The sequence below is a fragment of the Coenobita brevimanus genome, chromosome 5 (genome assembly GCF_032717465.1).
Source record: "Coenobita brevimanus isolate Jiangsu-jjx chromosome 5, ASM3271746v2, whole genome shotgun sequence".
NCBI classification, from domain to species: Eukaryota; Metazoa; Arthropoda; class Malacostraca; order Decapoda; family Coenobitidae; genus Coenobita; species Coenobita brevimanus.
Window position 1 is genome coordinate 43872862 of NC_136958.1, and position 25325 is coordinate 43898186.

The 25325-nt window shown below is 42.0% G+C and overlaps 1 protein-coding gene across 1 annotated transcript in view; it reads left to right on the top strand.

Moving 5' to 3' along the window:
• The window catches only part of LOC145399044 (putative neural-cadherin 2), a 317668-nt gene that overhangs the window by 148868 nt on the left and 143475 nt on the right, over positions 1 to 25325 (top strand). Inside the window, exon 5 of the mRNA XM_080271782.1 lies at positions 15139 to 15270. Coding sequence (XP_080127908.1) covers positions 15139 to 15270 — 132 coding nt within the window. The remainder of the gene's footprint in view (positions 1 to 15138; positions 15271 to 25325) is intronic.

Sequence of the window (25325 nt, forward strand, 5' to 3'; positions counted from 1 at the left end):
TCGATTTCAGCCTCATTTCTATCACAAAGTTTTTCAGTCGCCCACCTCCCTCCATCCAAACCCTCCGATGTGCACAGAAGATTGTAACAGCTGAAGCGAGTTACAGGGGTTCACAAGAGGCCAGAATCCTTTAGAAACTCACAGCTACCATAAACTTCATAAACAGTAATTATTAAAGCGAGAGTATATGAAAAACAAAACGATCTCTGGTAATCCTTAACTGTTAAGGTGACCTGGTTTTTTATAAGAAAATTCTGACTCCAGTTGAGATGTTACAGCAACCCAGGAGACTACAGGACGGGTTACAGAGGCAGTGTCCAGTTAGCGGGATGAACTCTGTCAAGGGAGATGGGGATGGGGAGGGGGGAGGCGGTCAGTCAACTCGTTCACTGTAAGAAGTTTACTGTCATCAGGAAAAGAGGTGTGAGAATGTCTGTGAACTTGGCATTTTGCGATACCAATAGTAATGTCATCATCATCATTATCATTATCATCATTTATCATCTCGACCTTAATATTGCACCGAAGGATGGTATGAGGCAGGGGCCCATGGTGAGAAAAAACATGATAAAGGGATAACTAATCAGTAGCATGCCTAATTAAGTGGACAGCACTCTTTCTTTCGTCATTCAAACCCTTAAAAACCCTGACTCCATCGAAAAGACATAGCCACCCAGTCTTATGAGCTAATTATCTGACAGCTAGTTACCGTGTTTTGCGACGGAAGTGGACAAAAACGAATGAACCAAAAAATAAACATAGCCCTGTAAAAAATAAGAGGGAGGGGTTAGCTGATCTGAAAGAATAATTGCTGTTTCTTTTCATACAGGCTACAATGAAAAGTAATGGTAAATTCGATGTATCCCTTGTTGTTATAGAGTATTATGGTTTTGCTGTCATCTTTGTTTATTATATTTTCTTTGGTTATCATTTTATTTTCTCCATGCGCCTAACTTCCCAGCCAGTCACCTCCCCGATACACAAAGGAATACACTCGCGGCCAGAGAGAGATTTATGCAGCGCTCGAGGTTAGCTAAGACGAGGATTTAAGAGGGATTAGATTAGGTGAAAATTGAAGAGAGAACCTGTATTTTTACACAGGAAAAATCATCAGAGAAATTACCAATATGCCGGGAATCAAACCCGGGACTCTCAGGTGAGAGCCAGGCAGCATACCACTACACCACGACCAGGTAAAAGTTAATTCACGTTGTCACAATCTTGTAACCAACGTCCCTCCGCCCCCCACTGTGGGCCTGAAGAGGGTGAGTTAACCCCCTGGCACTCGGGCAAGTAGATGCTTTTAATCTATCCCAAGCACTTACGGCAAGTCAGAATGAAGAGAGTCCCGGGTTCGATTCCCGGCATATTGGTAATTTCTCTGATAGGTGAAAATTCTTGGCTGTTGCGGGATTCGAACCTACGTCGTCCTTGTCTTTGCTGCCTTTTATTTATTTGTCTTTATCTGTCTGTCTGTCTGTTTACCATTCAGTACAAGTCCCAACACTGAGGGGAACGTCGGTGAAGGCCAGGCAGGAAGAGATACATTAAGGAAGGTGATACAGTGACACATGTACGATACCAAGCTACGCCTTACTTAGCAACACCATCAAGTCAATGACCACGATGATGAGAATAATAGAAAATAAAATACAGACGAACCGACTGAAGAAAGAAGGGGAAAAAATAACAGTGAGGGGGGGAAGGAAGGACTAAAACATGGAATGAAATCAAGAAAGGCTGCATACATAAACGAACGTCTGACGAAACTAAAGACACAATAATTTAAAAAAAAAAAAAATCGGGGCTCGAATGTTAATTGCCGCCAAAAATATTGTTGGCTAAGGTACAAGCTACGTACAAACCAAATTTGAAGAAAATATCTGTATCCATTGTTGAGATATTGGCCAAAATGCTTTTTGATAGATGGCGGCTGGCATTCGGTCGTCTTTGGTCAAATCCACACCAAAAGTTATTCACTTCTGCCTATCGTTGTAGTTGCAGTTTCCTGAAGTTTTTGTGAAAATTCGTCCACAACTTATCGAGATATTTTGGGAACACACACACACACACACACACACACACACACACACACACACACACACACACACACACACACACACACACACACACACACACACACACACACACACACACACACACACACACACACACACACACACACCGCCTTGTCATGCTAAAGGCGGTCGGTAATAAACTGAATAATAAATACCAAGAACCAATACAGTGGAGTAAGATATATATAGAGGTACAGAGTCAAGTATGTGTTAAAAGAATAAAGTTTTGAACGTTTTATTTTCGTGTCAGCTTTTATGATTTTTGGTTACGGATCGGTTTACTTGCATTTTCTTCATATTACAATTCGTTTAAGAAGTTTTATGTTATCATGAGTTAGGCACGTACTTGAGTTACGTTGTGATTATTTTTTTTGAACCTCGTCCATCTTGATACGTCACTTCTGTTTTAATGTTAGTATCTCCAAATTGTTTCATTATTATTTCATTAGGTTTGGAGCGGATTAGAGGGGTTAGTTTTGCCTAACAGAGGAGCTAGTTGGAGAAGAATAATGGGGATTTAAGATGGGAAAAGGATGTGTGGATCAGATATTTGTTCTAAGATGTTTAGTGGAGACGTATCTAGAGAAGGGAAGAAAAGTGTATGCTGCCTTCATGTGTGTGGTGTGGAAGATTCCGGTGTTGCTGTTTGCTGATGATACAGTACTGTTGAGTGAAGATGAATGGGAGTTGCAGGGTTTTGTGAATGAATTTAGGACTATGTAAGAAGAGGAATCTGAAAGTTAATGTAAACGAGAGTAAAGTTATGGTGTTTGAGAGGAATGAAGTCACAAAATACCCAGCGAGGTTGGATGGTGAGGATGTGGAGAATGTGAGTACATTCAAGTACTTAGATAGTGTAATGAGTTAGGATGGAAGTTTGGGGGATGAAGTACCTGAAAGGGTACAGCAGGGAAGGTAGGTTGTTGGTTCACTGAAAGCTGTGCTGAGAAATAGGGAGGTGAATATGGATGTTAAGAAGTCACTGCATGATAGTATTTTAATCCCTACCTTGACGTATGAAAGTAAGGCTTGGACCTTGCTAGAGGGGAACAAGTCAAGAGTGAGAGCAGTGGAAATGAGTTACCTGAGAGGAGCATGTGGAGTAACATGGAGGGACAGGTTGACGAATGAAAAAGTGAAAGAACGTTGTGGATTGGATGTGGATATGATTGAGAAAATTAGGAGAAATACAGAGGTGGTTTGGACATGTGGAATGGAGAATGAAAGACTGACCAAGAGGGTGTATGTAGGTGAAGTGGAGGAAGGAAAAGGGAGGGGGAGACCGAGGATGAGGTGGAGGGATGGAGTTGAGAGGTATATGAGGGAGGGGGGAGTGAGCTGGGGAAGGGCACTCAAATGGTGGGTGACAGCGACTTGGAGGCGTTTTGTCTGCGGCCACGCTTTGCGGGATTAGGGCGTCGGGCTATAGATAGATGGATAGATAGATAGATAGATAGATTAGCCTTCATTAACACTTTCTGTTCGTCATAGGAAACTTCTCGGTCAGGGGGTTTAGATATAACTCTTTTACTGCTGGGACATTATGGTAAAATGCAGAAAAGCGTCTGTAAATAATAAGACTAAACCAGTAAAACCCATCGTTGGAGTAAAGGGGTTTACCATTGACTACAGTGACGACCTTGATATGACAGGATTTAAGTAGGCTGCTTCTGTTCTTTCGGCTGGAGGGGTCGTTCCTGCAACATTAGTCAGTCATCAGATGGAAGCAAGAACAACACTGAAACAAGACTTACTAGGGCTGAGAGAGTTACGATAACCGTGTGACGAATTTATATTACGAGTATATTACCTCCGTCAACGAAGTTGGAAGAGGTTATGTGTTCATCTATGTTTGTTTGTCTGTCTCTCTGTCTGTCCAGACGATATCTCCAAAAGTTCTGAGTGAAGTTCAGTTAAATTTTGTGGAAGGGTGGGATATGAGCCATGAAAGAATTGATTAAATTTGGGGGCGGATCCGGATCCAGATCCTACAATGGCGTTGGTGGAGATATGTACTCTCTGAGTGCTTTCTGGTTTATGCTGTAGGTTCCCACCATGATATTTATCGATGTGGTTATCATTTCCAACAGAAGGACGCAAAGTTATCCATCGGTAAGCGAGGATGTACTGTCATCAACTGAAATCCTTTTGTCTCACCTGCTTTTCTGTCTACGGTCTGCGAAAATCAGTGTCCTGAATCCGAAACAGATGACACATGACACTGACCTATAGGCAAATAAAGTAATCAGTGTCAGTTGCTGTAGAATCACGAGAGTGATCTTAAGAGAAATATGTACTTCGTCCGGTGTTACCTCAGGTATTTCACTTGTGTCAACTGAAAAGTTAGCCATTGGTACTACTGTCTTTGATGCATGCAGTTATATATATATATATATATATATATATATATATATATATATATATATATATATATATATATATATATATATATATATATATATATATATATATATATATATATATATATATGTGGTCAGGTCCTATTATGGGGGGATGGGGCATAGGGATAGCTGGTGTGGGTCGATGGCATAGGGATAGCTGGTGTGGGTGACTCTACACTGAGTGACAAGCCAAATGGTTTCCTGTACACCAGGAAAACATTTACTACTCTGGGTGGTAACCATATAACCAAAGTTTGGCGCCTGGTGGTTTAGTGGGTAATTATTGCGCTCCAATCGGATTGAGCCGGTGAAGGTTTATATCCAAGGGGTGGTTGGGGTTGATTTCTCATTTAATGCCACTCAGGGATGAGTGAGGCTGGTCACTCTCATCTTAAATGTCAGGACCAACTGCCTAGCCCCGGGCTCCTACGCTCCTCATGGGGCAATGTAGGAGTGGCTAATATATATATATATATATATATATATATATATATATATATATATATATATATATATATATATATATATATATATATATATATATAGTGTACATGAGTGTGTGTATGTGTTTTCCTATGAAGTGACTGTCATATCCTGTTGGTTGTTTTATAAGACTACGTCGCCCCAGGATAGGATGGGTACACTGAACCCTGCTGTGAGAGTGATTACTTCCTGAAAAAATATGACAACTAAGGTGATTCTCTCTTCTCTCTCTCTCTCTCTCTCTCTCTCTCTCTCTCTCTCTCTCTCTCTCTCTCTCTCTCTCTCTCTCTCTCTCTCTCATCCTGCTTCTTACAATCGGTCTCCTCCTCCTCCTCCTCCTTCTCCTCCTCCTCCTTCTCCTCCTCCTCCTCCTCCTTCTCCTCCTCCTCCTCCTCCTTCCCCCATCTTCCTTGTCGCTGCAGGATGAGGTTGACGGGAGTCCCACTGAGATACTGATTGGTAAGCTCAGATACAACACATCGAGTTGATATCAGTTTTTCTTTTCCGTCTTCTTTTCCCATCATTTTTTTTCCAGTCCCCCGTATTCTCTTTGTATTTATTTATTTATTTCCTTTTTTTTAGGTGGCTACAGTGTACATTTATTTCCTCGTTTTCTCGTGCGTTCATATTTTTCTTATGTATCTCCTCTACCTACCGTTTTGTCTTTTAGAAGACTAATTTATAACGTGTTGCACCCAGCCTTAACGGTTCGTGAGCTCTATAAATGTCGTGGTAAAACCAGTGATGTACACAGAATTGCATTTAGTCAGTCATAATGTGGCCATTGAGACTGGCCGGTGGAGTCGGCGTGGTCCGGGACGTTTCCCGGTAGCAGAGCGGCTCTGTCCATGTGGTGCTGTGCAGAGTTACACGCACTGGAGGTGTGTCCACTGACTCAGCACATACGTACAAGGTATAACTTTACTTCCTGGAGTCAGATAATTGGTGGCGATGCCCAGTTTTTTATTGAGATAGTGTGTAAGGTTCTCTCCGGTTTTGGCTAGTGTGTACTATAATGTTTATCAAAACCTATGTTATTCAAAGTGTATTCAGTTCATCTTGAATGTTCTCATTCAAACCATGATATATGATTAGATAATCTTTTGTAAAAACGTGATTGGTCAAATTGTATTTACCGGTATGGTACTATTGAGGAATGTAATGATTTCCTGCTTTCAATAGCCTAAGGATATATAGGTCCATGCATCAACCTTTAATACTTCGCTTGTTTTTATGGACCATAATTGTTTGCTAATATCTGATGTGCTGTTTATCGTGTTAATGTTTATTGTTGCTTGAAATCTTGTATGTGTAACTGGATATTGAGGTCAATAAATACTTACTTACTTACTTGTTTGTGTGTGTGTGTGTGTGTGTGTGTGTGTGTGTGTGTGTGTGTGAATTGTCGTCAGCATTTCATGTTATCCTTTTCCTTTCATTTACTTGTAATTTGTCAACGTAACCTTTCGTGCTCCCTACGTGTCAACAAGTGGGTTGGTGGAGGATTAGTGCCCCTCCCTGTAAAACAAATGACTCAAAGTCAAATGGCCATCCCTTACGGGATTATGGCGTCTGGCAGTAGATAGATAGATAGTTCTTATATTTTTCGTTTTTCGTAGTATTGGCTACGTCGATGGCATAGGGATAGCTGGTGTGGTCGAATCCCTTTCTGCTTTGACCGATGTATCTGTATCTATCGATCTATCTGTCCACCACACTACCTTTCTATCTATGCATTTCCGGGTCAAATTTGGCATATACATTTTGTGTAGATCTGGTAAGTAGATGAGTTTTGGTCAGCTCAATCAAAAGCCAAGGTCATGGGGTCGAGGTCGATGTTCATGGTGTGGTAAATATCTCATGATTCCCTGACCCGACTTGGATCAAATTTGGCACGTAACTTCATTATGTTTAGGGTCAAGGTCACAGGTTGAGGTCAGAGTTAGGGTGCATCGTTCCTGTGTCCTCTTAGCACACTCTCTAGTTCACTTGTGCGTTCATTCTACTCTCATCTTTCCCCAGTGAGCCAGTTGCAAGTGACTGGAGAGGGGAGGAGGGCAGTCGAATTTTCACCCCCCACTCCTCCCGGTTTAACCATGGTCCCCCACTCGGACCTTTGTCCCCCAGTCGAACCTCGTCCCCCAGTCGAACCCTAGCTCTCCAGTCAAACCTTAGCCCCCCAGTTGAACCTTCGCACCCCAGTCGAGCCCTAGCCCCCCAGTCGAACCCTAGTCCCCCAGTTTAACCTTCGCACCCCAGTCGAGCCCTAGCTCCCCAGTAGAACCTTCGCACCCAGGTCGAACCCTTGCACCTCAGTCGAACCTCCGCACCCCAGTTGAATCCTCGCACCCCAGTCGAACCTTCGTCCCAGTCTGCCCTCATTTGATTTTGTGAATTAATTAATGTGTAAACACTGTGGTCGCGCCGTCCCCATCCTCCCGTAATAGGACCTGACCCCATATTGTCCCTAACTCCTCCTCTTATAACGAGACCTGGCTAACTATCTTTCCTTTGTATTCTTTTTTATTTTATTTTTTTTTTTTTTAGCTTCAGTATCTCAGTTCCCTCTCGTTTCTTTTTTTTACTTTTGAGTTGTCCTCTCCGTAAAGGAGAGTATGTTTTCACCCCAGTTTTTTTGTTTGTTTGTTTGTTTGTCTGTCTGTCAGCAGGATTATTCAAAAACTATAAGAGAGATTTGGACCAAAATTCTTGGGTAGATAGCCCATGTCCCAGGGAACAGTCATTTACCTTTTGGGACCGATCAGGCTCGTATTACAGATTCTGGATCTGGAAAACACTTTCTGTGAAACGCTAATCAGTGATGAGAAAACTTAACCCATTATGAAGAGTGGTTTGCAAATTACTTTGCCCTCGTCGGAGAGATGAGCTTCATTGAGTGCCCCTCTAGTCTCCAGCATATTCCTTTTGTTTTCCTCCTTTGCCTTTGATTAGTTTTTACTTTGGTACCTCATCGTTGTTCTTTAGTTTGATTTCTTCGGTTTCGTTTCCTGCTGATTTATTTATTTATTTATTTATTTTATCCGTTTCAGTATATCCGTATCTTTTTCCCGTTTTTTCTTTTGTTATCATTTGCGGCCAGTGTCCTCAGTATGCAGAAGGACGGAACTGGGCAGTCTCAACAGTTAATAAAGAAGGGAACCCCTGGGTAGAGGCCTATGTGCTTCGCGACTGTGAGCCGATAGGCGGAGGACAGTACGCTTAGCATCCTTCCGACACATTCCCTCACATAGAAACCTGGGAGCTCATGGGATAAGAGTCATCCTTTCCCCCGTCTTTTGCGAATGTGTTTATAGTTGAAGTGTCTGTATTGTTGCCTGTCAAGTATGCCTCGATTTGTGTGTGTGTGTGTGTGTGTGTGTGTGTGTGTGTGTGTGTGTGTGTGTGTGTGTGTGTGTGTGTGTGTGTGTGTGTGTGTGTGTGTGTGTGTGTGTGTGTGTGTGTGTGTGTGTGTGTGTGTGATTTGTGGAATAACCTTCATTGTCCCACTGATGAGGAGCTAAGGATTGTATGTGTGTGTGTGTGTGTGTGTGTGTGTGTGTGTGTGTGTGTGTGTGTGTGTGTGATAATGTATATGAGTGATATAGACCCATTCCCATCGCTATGAGGCTGATATATAAGAAGAACGTAATTCTCTCTCTCTCTCTCTCTCTCTCTCTCTCTCTCTCTCTCTCTCTCTCTCTCTCTCTCTCTCTCTCTCTCTCTCTCTCTCTCTCTCTCTCTCTCTCTCTCTCTCTCACTGAATCCAGTGACATGAGTTTATTCTTGCTACTTCCAAACAATTAAACTTACCTAGGACAGACCTCTCATACGGAAGGGTTTAATGAACACAGTACAAACCCTTTAGTTCGGAAAGATTCTCCTGAGCTGAATAAAATCGTCTGGTTACAGGGAGACATACAGGGCGGCCCATATACAACCCTCCAGTTTCCCTCCGCTGAACGATTTTTTTGTGTTGCGGGTACGGCTTGGTCAACGTTATCAATTTTCATCCTGCACCATTTAATTATTTCCCATTCCCGTGTCACACCCACGCCCACACCGGCAGACAGAGCCGTCCCCGGAACACACAAGATACCGCCAGATGAGTTTACTGTATAGACATCCTCCACTAACCCCTTCAGGACGATGATACCTCTTATTTTATTCTTTTTGCTGCAAGACGATTTTACTCACGTTGACCTCCTCAGTAGGACGTATTTTCTGTTATATCCTTGCTATCTTCAGACTGTTTCACTGGCTTTGGGAGAGACTTTTCGAATTGAAAGGGTTTTGATCTTTTTTTCAATCGCTACTTCAGTGGTCACTACTCCTCTGAACTGTCTGCTTGCCTCCCTTCACCACGTCGGCGGGAGCGTAGCATCCGTCTAGCAACAAACTCTCATCCCTTTTCTGCCCATTTCTCTAATGTAAGAGTAAACCGTTACTCCCAGTCCGTCGTATAAGCAACAGGTGAGCTCTGGAACTGTCTCCCACTGTGTTTCCTGCTGCCTATGACCTCCAGTCCTTCAAAAGCTGTGTGTTCAGGCATCTCAAAGTGAACAGATCTTAAACTTGGCTGCCTGTTGTCCTGTTTTTGTTTTTTTTCTTGAAGGGAACAATCTTGGAGGCTTCTGGCCTTTGGTTCCATTTTCTTTGCATAGGAAGAAAAAAATATATATAGTCTTCTGTAACTCCGTCACGGTAAGACTTATTTTCTGAGCGTAATAAAACCAATTTGTTGTTACGCTACCGACACAAACCACAGCTAACACACTCCTCTGGACCCTCCTTGCAGTGCCGTCCCCTGCACCACAACACACTCCCTTCATGCAACACACTCTCGCAACACACTGAGTCCTTCAGCGTATTCTTAACACAAGACTTCTGGAGTGACCGGTTGAAGTGGCTGATTTTAAATGTCCACTAGGTTCACGTCTAGATAAACCTGGGGATAAAACAACAACAGGAGGAGCAACAGCAACATCAACAGTAGCAACAGCATGAAATACATCATTGTAGTGATGGTTTTAGAAGGTTGCCGTAAACCTTTCCTCTATAACAACAACAATCCATTCATAACAGTGACACAACAACAATCAACAACAAAACCCTTTCACAACAACCCTTTCACAGCAACACCACAACAACGTTAAAGCACTCTGAGAGCTCATACCTCCGCCAATGCCATTGCCATTAAAAAGCATCCGGATCCGGATACGTGGAGATAATTTGTGGAACACATAGGATCCTGATCCCCCCAAAAAAATTTGATCAATTACCCAGGGTCCACTTTTGTCACGAAATTTTACTGAAATTCATTGAGAACTTTTGGAGATATTGTGCGGGACACACAGGATCTGGACCCCCAAATTTAATCATTTTTTTCTTGGCCTATGGCCCACCCTTCCACAAATTTACTTAAAAATTCTTTGAGAACTTTTGTTTTGGAGATGTTGTGCTGTAGGATCCGGATCCATATCCGCCCCAAAATTTAGTAAGTTTTTCATTGACCCATGGCCCACCCCTCCACAGAATTTTACTGAAATTCATTGAGAACTTTTGGAGATATCGTATGGACAAACAAAAAGACAGATGAATACATAACCTCCTCCAACTTCGTTAGCGGAGCTAAAAACAACAACATGAAATACGTCATTGGAGTTAAGGTGTTAGAAGGTTACCATGGAGCTTTTCATTACTATGGCCTTCTTCTTACTAACGTCAGAGTGTTTTCTCGCTTTTGAGATGTGTGGGAGTGAATGGGTACGAATAACCCATTAAAGTTTATGTATTGTTATATTTTATTCTTCTTACGTATTTTATTTTTACGCTTGCTATTTCAAAGCGTATTATTCGGCTCTGCAATTTTCTCTTGTTCTGAAACATTCATGAACGCTGTACCTAACTGCTCCATTTCACGTAGCCCCTTTTGATTTCAAAAATGTTTTTTGGAGACAGCTAGAACTAAATGAAAAATGTACCATAATACCATCAGTCCTCATCATAGTGAAGGAGGTTAAAGCAGATTATAAATTTCTGTTGTCTCAGGTCTTCTAACCCGCCCTTTTGTCTCAGTGGAAAGGGGAGAGGACTTCAGAACACAAACTTAAAAAAAAATGCTTTGAAGAAAAAAGGATAAAAATGCATTTTTAGTTTGTAGACCAAGAGCAGCAAAGAGGTTGACAATATCTCCCCCCTGCCCCTCTTTCACTGCCCTCATCCTCTTGCCCTTCCACACTAAACCTCTCCTCCTTCTTGCCCTCTCTCCCGTATTCCCCCTCTCTCTTGCCCTCTGTCCCTAAACGTCCCTTCCTCTTACCCTCTCTCCCTCATCCCCTCTCCCTCTTGCTATATCTCCTTAAACCCCCCTTTTCTCCCCTATCCCCCTCCCTCTTACCCTTTCCCGTTTATCCCCCCTCCCTCTTGCCCTCTCTCCCAAACCCCCCCCTTCTCTCTTACCCTTTCTCCCTAAACCCCTCTCTTCTTACCCTCCCTCTTATCTTCTTTCCCTACACCCCCCCATCCCTGTTACCCCTTCTCCCCTATCCCCATTCCTCCTGTCCTCTCTCCCCACATACCTTTTCTTTACACTTCCCTCACCCCCCGACCGTCTCTTGCTCTCACTCATGTCCAGCCTGTCTTTCACCCCCCACCCTTTCCCTAATGCACCCATCACCCCTTCCACCCTCCCCCTGCACCCCATACCCCATCTCCCTCTCCCCCCCTCATCCCTCCTGAATATTTGCCCCTTTGAATTTAATCCCCCCTTCCTGAACCCTCATTTGTACCTCCCTCGCTCCCCTCCCTCCCCATTTCCTCCTTCCATTCCTTCCCCACTCTCTCCCCTCTTCTTTCCCTACTACCTCCTCCAGTCCCTCCACTCCATCCTTTTGCCCCTGCATGCCCTCCTTCAACGCCTTCCCTCTTCCACCTTTCCCCCTACCTCATTTCCTCTCTGAACTTCCCCTTACTTCATCTTGGTTCCCTCTCTCAACCCCCTCCCTCTTGCTCCCCTTCTTCCCCACAACCCAGTACTTTTTCACCCTTCCTTCACCGCTACCCTTCCCCACCTCCCTCCCGTCACAGCATCCCCTCCTCTTTCTGTACACAAGGTAAAAAAAAGTATTGGTGCACAGGGGGTCCGATCCCTATCGTGAACATTCAGCCAACCGCTGATATTCGCAAAGGATCATTGTGTATGAGCATAAGTCCTTTCGAAACATACAATACTTACTACTGTATGTAATATCACACTGGCTGGTCGTGTAAGGCATGCACCTGACAGCAGGGCTACCAACGTGTGATGAGTTAGCCACTACTTGTCACTGTCCTTCGTTCCGTGTTGTCATAATGATTCGTGCATACAGCGCACCGGTACTTTTTTTTACCTCCTGTACACACGCATGCATTGACCTCTTTCTCGCCGTAGATACATAAAGCCAAGATTCACAGATTGACATATGACTCGTTCTCATTCTCTCGTAACTCAGCCGTGTATTTGCAGGACGAACAAGAGGCACACAAAGATTTTTAACACTTTTCCCTTGCTTGTTCCTCCTGTGAAAAGTTGTGATCAATTCCTTGTCGTAACTCATGTTTATTTTTGCAGGAAGGGTAAGAGGCGTGAAAAGATTTTGCACTGTTCTTTTCTCACTGTGTTTTCTTTGTCCTTCGTAGGAAAAATACTTAGTTACGACAGGTGGTTATATATATGCTTGTGAATCACACACACACACACACACACACACACACACACACACACACACACACACACCACTAGCAGATAAATGGGTTTACAGGCAAAACAAGAACGAGTCAAGTGTTTTTATGCTAGAGGATTTTTTTTTTTTTTAGCTTGGAAGTGGCCCCCGGGGTATATGATGGAGGGCTGTGGTGTCTTTATCTAATCAACACGACAACATTTTTTAAAAACTCTTGCTGCTAATAATATTTTTCTCGACTTAAAGGACAAACCTCTCACAGGCAATTAGGTTAAAAACAGGAGACACCTTTGGCCAGTCTAGTCAGAGTAATGTACAGTGGTGGTCATAAATAACTACCTATCCACTGGTAACCCGTGCCTCAAGCTGGTTCCTTTATGCGCGGCAAGTCACACAAGTTAGAGGGGCATAGATGGAGGGGCCAGAGAGGGAAGGGGAGGTGGGTGGGGGGACGAGTGATGGTGCCGGGGTGGGGTGAGGGAGGAGAGGGAGGGTAGGTAGGGGAGGGAGAAAGAAATGCGAAATGTTGGTCACATTATTTGTCTGTTCTTTCATTCAAGGCATGATATAATGGAGTTAATATTCGGCAGATACTGCTGCGTTACACCTAGTATAGCGGCGTCAGATAACAAGCATTAAAGTGGTGAGATCACGGGCTGGCTCGTGAGAGAAATATACTGACGTGGCAAATCAAATATTAGTGCAGAACCAGATATTTGTGTTTATCCGTATATTTTGACTTCGGACACAAAATGGAATCTGGATGGCTTTGACTTCCGTAATGTTTGTGTAAGAAACGTCCTCTACCCCTTACATGTAATTAATTTTTGGAATTAAATATCATATGCAACCTTCGACATGGCTGTGTCCACAGTAAATCTGATCATCCTCTCGGTACACTTTCTCTATACAGTCACCATCATGTCAACTGTTTTATGGCATCTCTGTGTGAACACGCAATTGAAAATAATTGTGCATAAAGGTAAATAAATTTGATGTCTTTGCACGTGGGTGGATATAATAACGATATCTCTCATAACCTGTTGGAAGGAAAATTAAACAAAATCTTACCCAAACTCCCCAAATACATCTGTGTCAATGTTTACCGACACTGGTCAAGCCAAAGCAACCAGGAATGCCTTAGTAAGTAGTCTAGTGACCTCTTGCCTCAACTCTCGCTTCCTTCGTGGCACCGAAGAAACAGTGTTGTTAATGGTTTGCTGATTTCGTCTGAACAACTCCCACTCGTCCATGGTGTGCTGGTGGAGGCGTGCCCGTGTACTCTCTCTTGTTCGCACGCATTGACAAACTGCTCTCACACAGTCTCGATGGCTCTGCACTAATGTTTGATCTATCACGTCAGGATATTTCAAACAGCCCTTGATATCGCCACTCTAAAGCTTGTTATATGACGCCGCTGTACAAGATGTAATGCAGCATTATCTACCAAATATTGATTCCCCTGAATGAAAGGAAACAGACTAATAATGTGACCACCACTTTGCATTTCATTCTCCATCCTCAACCTCCCCTCCCAAACCCCACCCCCGCACCATCGCTCGTCCCCCCACCCACCTTACGCTTTCTTCCTGGCCCCTCCCTCTCAGCCCCTCTTACTCCTGTGTGACTTGCCGCGCATTAAGGAGCCAGCCTGAGGCACTGGGTACCGGCGTATAGGTGATTATTGATGACCACGACTGTACAAAGCTGACTAAAATCGTATGGTGGTAGCCAGACCAAAGCGGAAGAATTACCTTTCTGATAATCAGATCTTGGCTTGAAGGTGAAAGAGTAAAAGGACATTGTTTATCTGATACCGTATATGATTAACAACTAAGTTTTCTGAGCCAGATTTCATGGCACTGGTAATGTCGTGCGTGTGTCCTGCCGTGTAACAAATTCCGGCACGTAATGTTCGTAAAGTGACCTGTCTTTAACGGTCTTTCATGTGGTTCCAGTGGTGGACTTAGTGGTGAATTAACGATGTCTCGACTTGCCTGAGTTGTATGTATTGGCGCTCAGGTGCTTACAGAATTACTTAGGGAACCAAGAGACATCCTGTTTGTTCGACAGCAAACTTTCCTTGGATCCCCCATGGGAACGAACACTGAAAACAACAAATTCATTGCTGACATATGTAGACTCTGACGATCTGACTTGTATGTTGAACACTTCCATGAATATGCTTGGATCATATACGAATTAGATAGAAAAAAAAAATAAACTTATGAGTATATAAATGTAACAAGTAATTAAAATGGGTTACGGAGTCACTGGAGTAGTTCATAATAATGCCATATAATGTTCCTATAATGTCTTGCATATGTCCAGTGTTTCATGCTCCTAAAGTGTTGTGTTTGTACCTTGCAATATAATCTGTCCTGTCCGTGCCCAGGCCTATAACATGTCCTGTCTCTCTGTCGTGCCAAACATGCCCGTCCTTGTGTCCTACAGGTGGGTGCCCGTGACGGTGACGCTGGAACATTTGGCCGCCTCGCCCACTCTATCTCTGGGGACGGCGTGACGCAAGACAATTCAAGCTACTTCGCCGTCCACCCGTCCACTGGTGCCGTCCTTGTGCTCAGAGTAAGTCACTTTTTATTAGTTTGTTCCCTTGCTCATGGTAAGCCGTTTTCTATGGGCTGGTTTTTTTTCCCGGGGCAAATCAGGTTCTCTGGATTGGTTCTCTTTCTCAGAATAAATCAAGCTCTTCGGGTTGGCTTTCGTTCTTAGAGTAATTCAGGTTCTCTGGAATGGTTCCTTTTCTCGTGGTAAGCCAGAAAAGGTTGATTCTAATTCTCATGATGTCAGGCTATGTGAGTGGTTTTCATTTTCAGAGTAATTCAGGCTCTCTGCTCTGGCTCTCTTTCTCAGGGGAAGTTATTTTTTCTGGCTTGGTTCTCATTCATTGGAGAAGCCATCGTTCTCTGGATTTGTTTTCCTTCTATGAGTGATTCTCATTATCGGAGTTGGTTCTCTTTTTCTCCGGGTTTTCTTTGTGGGTAGATCAGCATTCTCTGGGTTGGCTGTCTTGCTGTGGGTAGGTCATCATTTTCTGGGTTGGTTTCTCAGGGTAGGTCATCATTTTCTGGGTTGGTTGTCGTGCTGTGGGTAGATCATCATTCTCTGGGCTGATTCTCATGCTCCTTAGTTAATGATTCTCTGAGTTAGACCTCTTTCTCTGAGTTGATTCTTAGGGTACAAAAATATGTATTTTTTTTTTTTTTTTTTTTTTTTAGTTGAGTCAAATTCCTTTGGTTCGTTCTCTTTTTCTTACATCACCGTTCTCAAGGTACTGTACACTTTTAAAGAAATCCTGAAGAAGTTACAACCGTGGGAACGACAGTAGTTTTGAACCTGGTTGTAATGTAAGGAAATTCTGCCGCTTCTAATATATTTCCCGGAGTTATAATCAGAGTATGCACTGATATGCAATACGTAGGCCATGAGAGATATTAGACCCTGTGGAATTTAGTCTCGTACTGTTCGGAGTGTTAGGTGGAAATAAACTTTGCACAGGAGACACTGGAATGACCTCAATGTTCACTCACTCCCATACTCTAGAGTTGCTGTTATTACGCGCGAGTTAGCGAAGCGATGTTTACGTTCAGCTGAGAAATGAGCGGCCCGACAACCCGGCCCTGCCCGACATGACACGGCCTGACTGCGATGGTTTTCAGAGGCTAGTAACTTTTCTACTGTGTGAAATAGAAAAGAGATTCTGTCAGCAGGTAGCAGATACATTCAATAAATTTTGTTTTTAGCTATATATTTACTCATGAAACCAAAAGAAAACTTGGAATCCAAGCTTTCTGAGAGAATGTCCCGAGGGCTTCAGTTGACAAACTCAGTTATGATATCGAATTTAAAAAAGTTTTCCTGTTGTAACACTGTTTTCTTGCATGAATTCTAACAATTAAATATCAGATACATAATTTTACATGAACATTTTTTCTATGTTTAGGGGTGAAATCAGCAAGGGTATTCGCCCCACTTCTGTGTTTTATCATTTGATCAAGTGCCAGGCCTTTACCGATGCAGATCGTTGACATGGCAAGTCAGGAGCAGAGAACTGAACAATGTGCGTATGATAAATGCTATGGCGCCTCGCCATTTGCACATCCAGAGAGAAAACGTGAGAGAGAGAAGACGTGAGAAAGTAAATATTTTATCTCAAATGTTCTGTTATTGTTCAACTACCTCACCAGCAATGTTGAAAGTTTACACTAAGTTGAAATTATGATGATAGGCATATGTACAAATACTCGCTAGCCCGTCACGTGCTCACAAAGCTAAGTTAACTGGTTGTTGTTGTTATTGTTTTTATTATTATTATTATTATTATTGGCCAGCTCCATGCGGCCCTTACTGTTAGTCGCATTTTCTTTCTTGTATTCTTTCTTGTTTAATTGTGGCAGGCTATTCAACCCTTCATAACTAACCTGTTCCAACCAACCTGGATACAATGAACAGCCTATGACCTCGTCGTGTCCACAAGGCTTTGGTTGCTAGGCAACTACTCGTTGCCTACCAACGGCCAGAAACCCGCATTTTTCGTACTTCTCTCGTTTTGAGCTGTAGCAATATTACTAATGGGCCTAGAAGGATCTGACTTCTTCAGGCGTAATCTTGTGCTCATTCCCTATCGGAAGTGTGCCATCCATTTTTCCCCTCTTTCCTCTAGTTTTCGAGAGGCAACTCTGGGAAGATTGGCCTTGGCGTCCCTAGCAATCAGTATCGGTTTTCAAAAATGTCTCCCTAGTTCCTCAGTGGCTTGATGGAATTGAATGGAAGTTTGCATGGTTATAGACATTGACTAGTGCCACAACTTTCCGTGTACAACTATATGCTACATTGACCAAGTCAGAGGTAAAAGGTCATCAAATGCAATAATGGGGAAAATAACTAAAATCACGACTATTCTCGTGCGAAGTGCTAAGGCTTCTAAGATTATCAAGCCAGGGCCATGATTTTTGGGTGGATTGTTGCACTGGAGTAGGCCTACCTCCATAGAAAAATTACTTTCAGTGTCTAAACTCACTTCCAGTCGTGGGCAGCACCACCTAGAAATTGTACCTCTTGTGGGCCATTCCGTGAATTTTAAGTTCCTTAGCTCCACAGTGGGCGGATGGATTCGAGTGAAACTTTGCTTGCTTATAGACGTTAATGAATACTTCAAGTGTGCCTCGTACATGCGTGACCTATAGCCACCAGATCAGGGGTCACAAGTCATCAAGTGCAGAAAATATGAAAAGCGCTAAAATTACGACCTTGCTTGCGCAAAATGCTAAGGTTCCAAAGATTATTAATCCAGGCCCATGATTCTTTGGCGAAATGTAGTTGCACTGGAGTGCCTCCATACAGAAATGACTTTTAGTTTCGAAACTCACTTCCGATCGCTGACAGAGTTTGGTCTGCTTAGAGCCGGCCATCATCGCCAATACTGCTGTGTTGCATGTGCTAGTATAGGACTACATAATAGATAGATAGATAAATAGATAGATAGAGAGACAGATAGAAGCAGGAAGTCAAATGATGAGAAGGTGTTGTGTTTGCGAGAAGCGAGCAGCGCTAAACGCTTACACGGGGGAAAGCTGACGACAGCGGCCAGTAAGGAGATGATTCATAGCTGTCAGCAGTCCTCTCGTGAGAAGGTTCTGTTGCCATGAGGAAGGTGCGGGACACACACACCCTACTACACGAGATTTTAGGAAAGAGAGTTTAGAAGGAGACAAGCGACCCTATAGAGAGGTCGAGACGGAGATTAGCTTGAGAACAGAGAGAGAGAGAGATAGCGAGACAGGGAGGTAGCTACCCAGGACTTATACTATTATACCTGTTTAATATTTCCAAGACAAATAAAGATAGTCCCATACTATTCTTTACCTCTCCCGTCACTACATGACATCTGGTGGGGAAACTACTACAAGATATAAAAGCCGCTCGACCACAAGTCTAACATATACTTCTCTACAATTAACTACAAAGTCTTTATGACATTTGGTGGCAGCGAACGTATACGAACCTCGTCTACGAATCAACATTAAATTCCTACAAAATATCAAGATTGACAACAACCAACAATATCAGCTCCTGCCCCTCCGTCTCCCAGATCATTACGCTGATGCAGAGGTCAAGAGATCACTCGACGCCTTGCAAGTAGCTTAACGACAAACCAGCAAATCTGCGGACATCGTCTCCGAATTAAAAGCAAATTTCTACAAAAGCAACCGAGACTACAAGGTTAGCTTCAGTTCTACAAAGTCTACAGCCATCTACAATCAACTACAGCCATCTACAATCAACTACAATTAACAACTCTACGAATAAATCACTAGAGAAAAGGACAGAGAAAACTTCCACATAGAATAAAGGGAACAAACAAACGAAGAGTGAGACACGATTTACAACTCATCTTACTCACTCGTCTTCACTCAAGTTACTCATCGCTACTCATTCACTCACCACAGCTACCAGTGTGGGAAGCCGACGTCACCATGTGCTGAGATGACATCACAACGCGAGTCTGCCATGCCAAGCAACGTGTGACGGACACCAGGCACTTCTCACCCACTACTCATTACTCATTATTCACATAGCTCCTACTCATATTCACTTATTTTCACAGTTAAGTTGGAAATTCGACGTTCTATGTTGAGGTTTGCCTGGGACAGCCGTTAACCACTACAAATACCAGGCCATGGAGTTTCCTAAGTAATATCGTCCATCAACACACCACTAGAATTATCAAGAGATCTTCAATCAAACCTGTATTTTCTTCCGAGATCGACTTTGGTATCGACACACCTCTACGATCTGTATCAAGTGGGTAAAATTATACTTGCTCATTTCTTCTCAGTGCTAAAATTAGCTATATTCAACTTATTTAATCATCTAGTTTGCTAGGACATAAATAAACAAGAGGCGTATTTCATAACATCATATCTTAATGACAGGAATATTTTCGCAACCACCCACGTTAATACCAGATGACACACAAATTGCCACAACATCAGACTCACAATTAAGAGACAGCCCACCCATTGTACAACCCACACCACACGTTATAGATAAGGAAACAAATACGGGAGTTTCGGATGATGAGTGGGAAACCCCTTCAGATGTTGAGAGTATCGACTTCGCAGCTGCCTTAAATACGTATGCCAATATACTTAACAGGGTTCACCGGTCCGGTCATACATATTCTACCATTCCCTCACATAACGATAAACTCGTACAAGTTGAATTAACAGGGCAATCATTAAAGATGAATCAAGAAACAAATACTGCTGATCTAAAAACCACACCTCACGTTTTTGTGTATCACGAGGATAAGACTGCCCCAAAATTCTCTGGCACAGACAAGGATCGCATTGATGTCATTTCATTAATCAGTCAGTGCGAACAAATGTTCATCAAGCGCCATATACTAGATGAACAAGAGAAAATTGCTATTTTTTCATCTTGCATAAGCCAGGAAAGATGTCCAGCAAGCAATTTATTGCGCTCCGATAAGCTACATCGTGCTAGGACATATGATGAATTTAAAACTGAATTTCTGAAGAAATTTTCTGGAGGTATGAACTTCTTGCCAGGTATAATTCCAGAATTACATAAAATTGTAGATCTTGTAAGGGAGCACACTACAAACCATGTGCTCAGTGAAATAACTGCTGATGTCTCCACAATCAAGAGAACCCTATTAGCTACTCTGGAGAATTCTAAGTGGATAACAGATGATGGAAAGATGTCCCCAGACCTCGTCGTGGACATCATTGGTTATGTAGCTGCCTTGTGTAAATTACCTGATAGAACCCTTAAGATCGCCAAAACAATCGCGTACATCCCTGGAATGTGCTTACTAGACTTAATGAACGAGGTAGAGATGCAGTGCAGTAAAGCAGGTGTGGTCGACACACATGCACATTCTGGTAGAATCAGGGTACCTGAGACAGTATCAGCTGTGAAAACATCAACACCGACCCCAAACAGAGAACAAACTCGATCGCGACCTGAAATGAGGCAGTCCAAACAGACAAAGACGCCTAGACCTCGTTCCCACACGCCTTCCTACAGGCAGTTTCATAAGTTTTCGCGCAGCCCGAGCAGGTCTCGCGCTATAAACAACACTTTTTATGGGAAATCACCTCGTAGGTCACAGTCAAGGGATAGGTCCATTCTGTGTCATTACTGTGCAAAACCAGGACACACAAGGTATGAATGCTTTATCAAGGCAAAAGAGGATAATCAAAAGACACAAGGGTTTGGTCCTTACTGTAGGCATCATAGATACCAAGGGCACTGGACTAGTGATTGCAAAACAGTAGAAAAAATTGTGTCTATGTTCAAATCGGGGGAAGACCAAGTCATGACAAAAAACGAACAAACATAAAAAAGAACAAGGTTAAACTTCACATAGGAGGCATGTTGGGAAATGAGTGTATCTTGATACCAGCTGTATGTGAGGATCAAAACGTTTCCTTATTTTTTAGATACAGGCTCTCCAGTGAACTTAATAACACATGAAGAACTCAATAGAATTCTTAAAAATAAAAAGAAAGTAACTTTTCTGGATGAAGCTGATTTAGAATTAAACACAGTAGATGGTCAAGAGATTACAGTAAAAGGTATGATAAGATTAAATCTCAGTTTCACAGAAACTACAAGACCATTCTCTGCATTGTTCTATATAGTTGAAAACTTAGCAATTAAAGCTCATATGTTACTGGGCTTAAGATCCATGAGAACTGAGAACATAACTATACTCCCACAAATGAATGGAATAGACTTTGATAATGAATTTATAGAGGAAATAACTTCAGAGCCCTCACCGATTAGTAGAAGAGAGCCAAAAGAATTGGTAATATTAAAGGCTTAAACAAACATACACAAACAGATGAGTGTATAGATCCACTTACACCAGCAACCCCATCCTCCAGAATTAGTGACTCAGATAACAGTACTGATTTATCAATTTTTCCAGCCCATCTCACTAATGATTTGGTTATACCACCTAATTCATACATGAAGGTTACCATAAAGAGCAAATTACGGAATAGTACTGTTCTTGTCTTAGAAGAATTATGTAAAGTAAAAGGATTGTCAGTAGAAAACGCATTATGTCATACGAACGACGAAGGGCTAACTCAGATATTCATTATTAATCACATGAATGGGGAAGTTCAGTTGAAGAAGGGAACTTGCATAGTTAATATTGAAAAATGTTTCGCCCCTGTGAAGGAAATAAATATTGGTGGAGTAACAAGTGAGATAAAATCTACGGATAGAGAAAGAATAAAAGAGAATTTAATTCACTCAGGTGAATTTGACGAAGAAAATGATTTGTTAACCCTGCTGGAAACACACAGGGACACCGTAGCCTTGCCCGGAGAACGATTAGGGTGTGTACTAACTTGATTAATCACATGATTAATGTGCACCCAGAAACACCACCAATTTTCGTACCAGCTTATCGCATACCACACTCCCAACGTACACTTGCTAATCAGTATGTCGATGAAATGTTAAAGCTTGGAATTATTGAGCCTTCAGTTTCTCCGTGGAACGCTCCCCTTTTCTTTGTGCCCAAGAGAAATGGAGAAATGCGTGCGGTAGTAGATTACCGTAAACTAAATAATCACACCATCCCAGACAGATTTCCCATGCCATTGCTAAGTGATGTTCTACAGAATATTGGTCCTGAGAATAATATATTCTCGACCATCGATCTCCTAAACGGATACTATCAGATTCCGGTATCTCAGGAGTCACGTAAATACACTGCCTTTTCAACAAACAGAGGCCATTATCAATATACAAGAATGCCAATGGGACTGAGGACAGCCCCGGTACGTTCCAGCGTCTTATGAATTACGTATTGTCCGGAATTTTAGGACAAGGAATATTTGTTTATCTTGACGATATTATTATCGCAACGAAGAATATTAAGGATCATCTCAGGAAATTAGACTTACTCTACAAAAGCTTAGTGATGCTGGATTAAAAATTAAACTTTCTAAATGCAAATTTTGCTTTAAGGAAATAAATTTCTTAGGCCACAAATTAAGCTCTGATGGTATTCACACCACTGATGACAAAATACAGGCAGTGAGAGATTTTCCTGAACCCACTACGACTGACGAAGTTAGACAATTTTAGGTCTGGCTGGGTACTATAGGTCCTTCGTACCACAGTTCTCTCATATAGCCTTCCCTCTATTCCAACTACTCAAAAAAGATGCTGTATTCCAATGGGAAGAAGAACAAAAAGGGCATTTAACAATCTAAAAAATTAAACTAACGAATGCACCTTGTTTAGCATATCCAGATTACACGAAATCATTTCTTATTTGTACAGACGCATCAGTTAAAGGATTAGGGGCTGTACTGATGCAGGAAGATAAAAGAGGAAAGAATCAACCAATTGCATTTGCCAGCAGACAAACAAGAGGTGCAGAAAAAATTATAGCACTACAGACTTAGAGGCACTTGCAGTGATTTTTGCATTACAAAAGTTTCGAGATTTGGTATATGGTTACGAAATCCACTTATTCACCGACCATAAACCACTGGTGGGTATGTTTAAAGAAAACTCCTTTCTGGGAGGAGAGCAAGATGGAAATGTACAGTTGAAAACTACAATGTACAAATACATTATATACAAGGTAAAATGAATATAGTAGCTGACGCATTATCTAGGAACCCGAACACAATTCAAGTCGCGGCGTTAGATCTCAAAGGAAATATCCCAAACCACGAGGATATCGCAAAGGCACAAAGACTTGACCCAGTATGGTCAAAAGTAATATACAAGTTAGAAAGTGGAGATGACATACAATTACCCAAACTGCATGTCCCACTTGAACAATTCACAATGGTCAATAATACATTATACAAAATTAACTCTAAACAACCAAAACGCCAAAGAAATACTAACCAGTTGGTAGTACCTAATGACATGATACCCCAAGTATTACGAATGATACACGACAGCCCACATGCAGGACACCCTGGAAAGGATAAGACATTCAACCAAGCCCAGCTATTATATTACTGGCCTTCATTACGAAGAGATATACACAATCATATAGACAGATGCGAATCATGTGCGAAACACAAAGGATACCCAATCACACCTGCACCGATGGGTAATTACCCAGTACCACATCAGCCATGGGACGTTGTCGCTGTTGATTTACTCAAGATGCCATTATCATACAATAATAACCTATACTTATTCGTAGCAACGGATCATTTTTCCCGTTATGTCATTTTAGCTCCAATTAAAGATAAGACAGCAGAGACAGTAGCAAAGGCAATAACAGATAATGTAATATGTCGCTTTACTACCCCAAAGGTATTAATAAGTGATAATGGAGGAGAATTTAATTCTGAGATCTTACAAGAAATATGTAAACAATACAACATTAAAAAGGTTAACGTTTTGGCCTATCACCCAGCATCGAATGGGTTGGTAGAGAGACAAAATAAAAAGGTATTAGATGTGCTACGACACATTCTCAGTGAAAATTATGCAAGCTGGGATGATTGGATTCCCAGAGTAGAGGCCTCCATTAATGGGTCTATAAATAAATCCATTGGTGACACACCACATTTCATTATATATGGCACGGATAAAAAATTACCATATGAGCTCCTAGAAGGTGACAGCATGCCTATATACAATTACGATGATTACTCTAAACTCCGTTTACGTGAATTCCAGGACATACACACAAGAGTGCAAAAACAATTAACGATGTCCAAGGAAGAAATGACGGAGGCATTTAACAAAAAGGCAAAAGATTCACCTATCAGCTTAGGAGACATTGTTTACGGAGTCATTCATACGAGAGACAATAAATTATCCCCTAAATTTGAGGGCCCATACAGAGTAATTAACATAAAGGCAAACAAAGTTTTAATTAAGTCACTTTCAAGTGGCGAGGAAAAACAAGTTCATATTGACCATTTAAAACGAGTTTCAAGGGAATTATCACATAATTATTCAGCCTCGGATACAACCGAACAGGTGAACGTACCTCAAGAAACCAAGCAAGAACACAACAATGATTACAAAAGAAATTAAGGTCATATACCAAACAATCGAACATAGGTGCAACTATTCCAATGAAATCTACAGTACATCATTTACGAGAATTAAATATCGATTTAAACTCCTTCTATAAATGAAATAACAGCCAACCGTAACGCACATCATCACTATCATCAGCCACAGCTTTATAGGAAATTAATAGATTTTTTTTTTTCGGTAGGTTACGATGAAGGGACTTATGCTATGGATTCTCCTATACATAGTAAGGGTATATGCGCACCTAGACCCCAAGCATATAGTACGACAAGGATGCCTCATAGCTCCAACGGCCACGACTACAATCGTCAAGGATGTCATGAGTACTGAAATAAGTCTAGATTACTTGTATGACTTACCTACTTATATAGAAAGACTTGCGACGCCGATGCGAACTCTGGACTTCAAGATAGGGAATTATGTTTCACAATCACATATCACCAAGGAGGTGGATGAAATGGTGAAGTTAGCGAAATGGAAACTAGAACAGGCGAAGTCAACTATGCTCGTCATGATCCAAGATCTCCATCTTATGGAACAGAGGTGCTGAG